The sequence below is a fragment of the Ipomoea triloba genome, chromosome 14, assembly GCF_003576645.1.
Source record: "Ipomoea triloba cultivar NCNSP0323 chromosome 14, ASM357664v1".
Lineage (NCBI taxonomy): Eukaryota > Viridiplantae > Streptophyta > Magnoliopsida > Solanales > Convolvulaceae > Ipomoea > Ipomoea triloba.
The window spans coordinates 6,948,763-6,956,825 of NC_044929.1; the positions used below are offsets into that span (position 1 = coordinate 6,948,763).

General features: G+C 32.3%; 1 protein-coding gene across 1 annotated transcript in view; it reads left to right on the forward strand.

The window, feature by feature from the left end:
• The window catches only part of LOC116003869 (putative late blight resistance protein homolog R1B-16), an 11,487-nt gene extending 5,127 nt beyond the window's left edge, over positions 1-6,360 (forward strand). The window contains exons 2-3 of the mRNA XM_031243810.1: positions 1,117-3,440; positions 6,039-6,360. Coding sequence (XP_031099670.1) covers positions 1,117-3,440; positions 6,039-6,360 — 2,646 coding nt within the window. The remainder of the gene's footprint in view (positions 1-1,116; positions 3,441-6,038) is intronic.
• Positions 6,361-8,063: the final 1,703 nt, after the last annotated feature.

Consider the following 8,063-nt stretch of genomic DNA (forward strand, 5'->3'; position numbering starts at 1 on the left):
CCCCCCCCCCCCCAACCCCATCATTACCCATAGACTCGTCAATTGTTTGATCTGTTTTGATGTACTGGGTTTTTCATTGGACTTACACAAAAATACATTTTTAAAGAATATAATGACACATATATGTCCGAATTATGGGATTCACTCACTAATAATTGATAAGCACTATTATTATGTGCATAGCCAATCAAAATACATTTCAAGATTTTTTTTTTTTTTGGCTCTGCTTGGTAAAATGGTTGTTAGCTAATTGGGTTAGAGGGTATGATTACTTAATAACATTAGTTGATTGTAGAAAAGTGTTTGGTAAATTAGCTGTTAGCTAATAGTTGTTTGATATAATTTTTTTTTTTTCAAAAAGCTAATTGAAAAAGTTACTTTGAGCAACTTTTTTAATTTTAGCATTTTGGAGTTACAAAAAGTTGATTAACCAAATACTTATATTGATTTTTTAACTAAGTCAAACAACTAATAGTGGTCAAATAAGCTAAAATTAGTCGATAGACTAACTATTTTACCAAACAGGGCCATTATCTATTTTTATTTTCTTTGGATTTGATACTTCTGCTTTTGCTAGACATACCACACTTTCAAGTATTGTTAGGAGCGTTTTATACCTTTTCACAATTCGTAAGAAGTCTTATTGATGAGTTTTTTTTTCTAGATGGGTACATTATCATCAAATTCATCCACTCAACTAGGAGAATGCAAATACATACACAATAACCCAACACAAATTAGGAGTTGACCTTCTTAAAATTATACTCAAAATGAACACTTTAAATGTCATTTCTAGCTCATTTTCCAACATTTTGTAAACACAAAAATTACATTTTGATTAATCTAATTTTTTTTTAATACAATAACTTAGCATCGTCAAAGCCTATCAATTAAAATTATTCATAATACCATTATTTCAGAAGACATTCTCTTCTTCCTTGTAATTTTTCCTTACAATTTATGGTAGAAATCTTCTTGTTTTTCGCGTGGTTGATGTGCATAATTTATCTATTCTAAAGGTTCATTCTACTATTTATCAAGCTCCTCTTTTGATTTTAACTTTTAACCTTTTATGATATTCTAACTCTTTTGTGTTTTTAATTTGTTAATGCTCAGCCAATTGTGGAGGAAGGTAATGCAACGGGCTTTGAAGATGAAGTGGAAACTCTAAGAACTCGTCTCACGGGACCATCCAATAATTTTATTGTCATTCCAATTGTGGGGATGCCTGGGACCGGAAAAACTACGTTGGCTTACCAAATCTTTCACAACACAAACAAACTGAACACGTTTGTCCATACCATCTGGGTTCATGTTTCACAAAGCTTTGACAGAAAACAGAGGTACATTGACATGTTATGTGAAATTACCAAGCGTCCGAGAGATGAATATTCCGGCATACGTGAGGATCAGTTGGTAGCAGGAATAAGGGATCGTTTAAAGGATAAAAAGTATTTCATTGTGTTGGATGATATATGGGAAAAAAATGATTGGGACTCTTTAGTTGCGGCGTTGCCTAAAAACTCTCAAGGAAGCAGAGTTTTGGTGACCACCCGATTTCTCAAAGTGGTTGATTCTGAAGAGAAACCGCATATCCTAAAACCATTGGACGATAAGGTGAGTTGGGAGATCCTGGAAAAGATTGTTTTTGGAAAAGATGGATGTCTGAATGAATCATTGAAAACTCTGGGAGTAGAAATAGCAAAAAGATGCAAAGGACTGCCACTTTCTCTTGTAATGTTGGGTGGCATCCTACGTAAAAGTAGAGCTCATGCTTACTGGAAACGTGTGGCTGGAAATCCTTTTCAAGAAATTAATAGAAAAGATCAAAGCTACCACAAAGTAGTAAAGTTGAGTTATGACCATTTGCCTCATGAGAAGTTGAGAAATTGTTTCTTATATTTTGCATCTTTTCCCATGGGACAAGAGATTGGTGCTTTGAAGTTGATTCGTTTGTGGATTGCAGAAGAATTCATTCCGACAATAGATGAATGGGGATATAGTTTGGACTTGGAAGGTGAAGCTCAAAATTATCTGAAAGAGCTTGTTGATAGGAATCTAGTGATAGTAATGAAAAGAAGTGCGGATGGTGAAATCAAAACATGCCGCATCCATGACTCATTGCACGAGTTTTGCAAAACTGAGGCTGCAAAGAATGATCTCTTCCACATAATAGATGGGGAACAAAAACTAGATGCAAATACTATTTCATCCCATCGTCGTCGTCTTTGTTTCCACTCTTCATTAGCTTCTACTACCAAGATATTTGATGTGGAAGACGATCCATCTTATTTGTTCCTAAATTCCTACAACAAAATGAAGAAGAAGAGTCCATATCCATCTGCTGAACATGTCCACTCTTTGTTGTTGTGTTCCTCACAAAAGAATGATATTGAATTGAAACAAGAGGAGCTGATAGCTATCCCGAATGCCTTTCCACTTCTTAGGGTGTTGGACATTGAATCCTTCAAGCTTAGCTTCCAGCTACCTAATGAGCTTTTTAGCCTGAATCTTCTCAAGTATCTTGCTATCACAACTAATGTCAATCTCCTCCCCAAGGCATTCAAAAATCTTCGTGAGCTGCAGACTCTAGTGATCAAAACCATAGAAGGGACAGTACTAGAAATCAAAGGAGGCATATGGAATATGGAAAAGTTAAGGCATGTGCAAACCAATGCCTCCATGCAATTACCTTCTCCTCCTCAAAAGACATGGCGGCGAAATAACACTAGAAAATCAAATATCTACACATTATCTTCAATATCACCAGCATGTTGCACGAAAAAGATCTTCAGCAAGACTCCCTATCTCAAAAAATTGGGTGTTCGTGGGAATTTAGCAAAGCTTTTGAAGGAAAATGAAGAAATTTGTTTGTTCAACAATCTTCAAATGCTAAAGTGCCTTGAAAACTTAAAGCTTTATGGGCAGGATGAGAATGCATTAAAGGTCCCGATGCTGAACAAGTTTGCGCATAAGCTTAGAAAGTTGACTTTTTGCAAAACCTTTTTTAAATGGGATGACATGAGAATTTTGGGATCACTGGAAAAGCTGGAGGTACTCAAGTTGGATGAAAATGCTTTCAGAGGGAAGTGCTGGAATCTAAAAAGTAATGTTGTTTTCAAGCAACTCCAATATTTGCGCATTGGAAGGACAAACTTGGAGACTTGGACAATTGTGGAGAATAGCTTTCCAGTTTTAGAAAATCTAGTCCTAAGGAACTGCACCTATCTAGAAGCAATCCCATCTGCGTTTGTTCAAGTACACAACCTTAAGTTGATAGAACTGTATCACATGAGTGAAAATGCAATCAATTCTGCAAGAGAGCTGCGTGGCAAGGAAAACGTCAAGGGATTGGACCTTAAAATCACCCCTCTCCCGCCAAAAGCAACGGTAATTCTCTACCATAGCTCTTCTCTTGATTATAATATTTTTGCATACTAGTATTTTCACTCGTGCATTTCACGTAATGAATTTGTTATAATATTTTAAAAATATTTAGATATCCATATACAATTATATGAATTATAACAATGAATATTATATAGTGCAATTGATGAAATTGATTGATCGATTATGTTGTTTGATGTTATCCTTTGTTGACTTCGAGTAAATAATTGTCCAATTACCCGTGCGATGAAGGGGTAAAATTTTTTTATTATATATTTATATAATAAAATTAAATATGTGAAATTATAAAAAATTCTAATATTTGAAAGTGTACATTTATTTAATTATAAGATTAGTGCAAAAAGTATCACTCAATTATTTGAATAATATATAACTCGTTTGTATGCAATTATCCTTAAAATCAATATGTAATATGATTAATGTAATTATATTATTAATAAAATAAATATGAGAATAAAAAGAAAATAATTTAATTTTAATTATTATAAAAATAAATCCAACCACCCATGTTTAGCTTAATTAATTACCATAATAATTATTAGACAATTATTATTAGGCAATAATACGAACATTTGTAAAGTTATATTTTTATACCTAATTATATTCATTTTCACCATATGGACTTTACTATTATATTCTTATGTTGCTTTCTCTATAGATGCTTCTAAGGCTATTTTGTCATCTTTTACTTCTTGCTCAGTTAATTTAGTTTCTAGAACAGCTAATCGAGCTGCACATACACTCACTACTGCAGCCTTTTCACAGGCTAGCTCTCTGTGCTGGGATTCTATCCCACCTGACTCTATTTCAGCTTTGCTATAATATACCGTTTTTGGGTTGGTTTTCAAAAAAAAATATTCATTTTCACCATATGGACTTTACTATTTTCCTCCTCCTCCATATCTAAATGAATTAATTGTAATTATACTAATATTTGTGTAATTATTAGTTTAATTAACAAAGGGGTGTTCAATGCATGTTACTATTTTTTTTTAGTGAACATAAAAATTATTTTTGAAAATTTATGCTATATATATAAAAAGTAAACACCACAAATACAAGATTAATTTGTCTCTATGCTAGCTTTTTAATATATTGGATCCACATGACATTTCAGTTTCTCATTTTTCTTTTTCTATAATAAAAGTGAACGAAGAAAACAAAAATGGACCAAATATGCATATTCATCAACATTTATTAACTTTCAACAAACAAAAAAAAAAAGATAATTTTCTGACATCCAACTGAAGATTAGAAAACTAAATTATTTTTCACAAAATATTTTGCAGGTCTTCAAATGGACCCCTAACGTACATACTATATTTTTCAAACTAACCACATTTTATCCTTATTTTAAACTTTTTGTCATATTCGATCATAATCTCTTACTAAATCTGTCAAAGTAGTTAAACATGTGATGCTATTAAACTTGTTTTATTTATATTATACTCTTATTACACAAGTAAAAAAGTAATCAACATAACACACGTTTATATACACACACACGGAGGAAATATTTTAATATTAATATAAATTCTTATACATAACGATCGAAATAATATGGTTTTTCTTCCCAAAATAAGTCTACAACAGTATGAGCTACTGGATTAAAGCATATAAAATGGATATTTAAGTTGAATATAAATAATTTTATTAGATTAAATTCTCTCAAAGTTTATGTACCAAAAAAGTTGTCACTAAGTTTCTATATATTTTGGTTTTATATAACTATATACAGTAACATTAACAATAAGTTTTATTAATATTTATTCTTTAATTGAACTTTCAATAGGCGCATGAGGAGCAAACACATGACGAGGAAAATATTAATATCAGTACATTTGACCTTCCTAGTTCCTCTATTTCACGGATACTACTAATGGTAACTATTTTACCCTTTTTATTATTCCATTTTTATGTTTGTGTCTCTTTAAAAAAAAAAATTAAATATGCATTTCAAAATGATATTCACCTTGTTAAAATAATATGGAGTAATAAATATTATAAATAAGTATAAGTATTTTCTATATATATAGATCACCAATGTTACAAAAGTAAAAAATCAAAGTAAAAAAATATCAATGTTATCCACCCTTCATCATCATTTATGAAATTTCCTACCACTTGTGTTTTTCTTCTATCTCTTTCATCTCACATCCTTGTCAAGAACTTATACATGGGTAATATGTCCAAGGAAGAGCTTTAAGGCTCTATGCCTTAATTATCTTTTATTTCAAAAAAGAGCAAATTGTCATTTTGGTCTACTGACTATAGGGGCCCTCTTAATTTCAGTCCACGACTTTTAAAAGTGTTAATTGCATACCATGACTTTTCAATTTGTATCAATTTTGGTCACTCCGGCCAAATTGCCGGCCAAATTTCGCCGGAAAATTTTAAAACTTAAAATAATGAGGGCATTTTTGTCATTTTACTTCTTGTTCTTCTTCTCCGGCTAGTCCTTCCTTTCCAACGGCAGACTAGGCAGCCATTGACATCCTTCAAAAGCTTCAATGGACCATAACTTGTTTTTTGATACTTCTTAATTCAAATCTGCAATGAACCATAACTTCACCATCCGGGGTTACTCTCTGGCCAAGGGCATGGGTCCTGGCAAGTACATGCATTTCCAGCGATACCTTCTCCGTTGGCGGCTACGATTGGGCCGTCTACTTTTACCCCGACGGCAAGAACATCGAGGATTCCTCCATCTACGTTTTCGTTTTCATCGCGCTCGCCAGCGAAGGCATCGATGTCAGGGCCTTGTTTGAGCTCACCTTTATGGATCACGCCGGCGTCGATCCTGTTGCTCGACGGCGACTTCTTGAGCACGCCGGCGTCGATCCATTTGTTGGGTTTGGATCACTGTACAGAAGACTTCTACCTGGAAAGCATATCCAAAAGTATTCACATCCACTGTACCACCATGCCATTTTAGTCATTTCACATGGATGAATAACCAAGATTAAAAAAAACCTAAGTTTGCATCGTCGGAGAAGAAGAAGTCACTGGAGAAGAAGAAGAATTCGCCGGAAAAGAAGAACAAGAAGTAAAATGACAAAAATGCCCTCATTATTTTAACTTTTAAAATTTTCCGGCGAATTTTGGCCGGCAATTTGGCCGGAGTGACCAAAATTGATACAAATTGAAAAGTCATGGTATACAATTAACACTTTTGAAAGTCGTGGTCTGAAATTAAGAGGACCCCTATAGTCAGTGGACCAAAATGTCAATTTGCTCTTTCAAAAATTAAAAGAAGTATAAAGGTTGCTTAACCTATGAAGAATTACAAGACTCCGTGCTTTAAGTGAATTGAAGAAAACAAAAATGGACCAAACATGCATGTTCATCAACGTAACCCTTTTTTTTCATATTATTTTTCAATTCAAAAAAAATTTAAAGTTATTAGATGTCCAATTGTTTTGTTTTTCATTTTAACTTATAACTGTAGAAATGCTAGCTAGTGATAATATCAAAATTATACCTATGTGTGCGCGTAAGTATGTATTCATGTATGTATGTATGGACATATTCAAGTGAGAACTAATACTTAAAATAAATAAAATTGTGAAATCATCCTAATTATCTATTAGAAAAGATCAATGGTTCCAAAACAAGCTAAATGGAAAACGTGGAAAAACATGGTAGCATTTTTGTAAAGTTCTCAAATTTTAAAGTCCACCGCAGACGTACAATTATAAATTAAAGTGTTCCAAGCAAAACTATATATATGTGTGTGTGTATATTATATATATATATATATATATATATATATATATATATATGTATATATGCGCATGTGGTGATATAGAAAAGTGCATTTTACTTTCACATATCGCTAGATGCACACTTTATAGTATTACTTGGTGCACTTTACAATTTTGTACGATTCATTTTAAAATTTGAGATATTTAGAATAATGTCACTATATTTTTACTTCACTTTAGTGCCATTTACTATTTCCAAACACACCACTATGATGAGTTTTCAATTTTCTTGTGACTAAGCACCAACTTTTATTTGATTGATTCGTCGCACTGCATAATATCAAAATGCATCTTTTAATTGATTTCTTTAATTTATAATGCACTATAATTCTTTTTTTTTTTTTTTTAAGTTTTCATACATCAAAGAAAACAACAAATCTGAGGATTACATAAATTGAGACCAAGCAGCTCCACAATTTGAAAAGTTAATAAGAATATATTAGACATTAAGGGGTGTAACACCCCCAGATTTTCCATCATACAAAAAGGTATAATTAATCATAATTACTAATTTCCCAAAACGGAAGCGCATAAAATCCAGAAGTGCTACTCCACACCTAAGTTTGTTACAACTTAGATGCTAAGGTAGTCTTTACATCTACTATCCTTATTAATACATACTATTACTGTCTTGCATCTCAGTAATATACAACTCAAAAACCATAGTGATTTCTATCACCAAGAGTAGATCCATTTTCTCTTCTATCGCTCTCGGATATCAAGATCTATTCCATACCTGAAATTCATTTGGAAAACAGAATTAGCACATAGTGCTAAGTAATCCCTACTCCACCGTGTAAAATCATGGTTTTGGAAAATAGTTTTATTCTTTGTTTTCGAAAAACAGTTCATTTCACATGATAACACATTTTCAACAAGATTTCTCATATA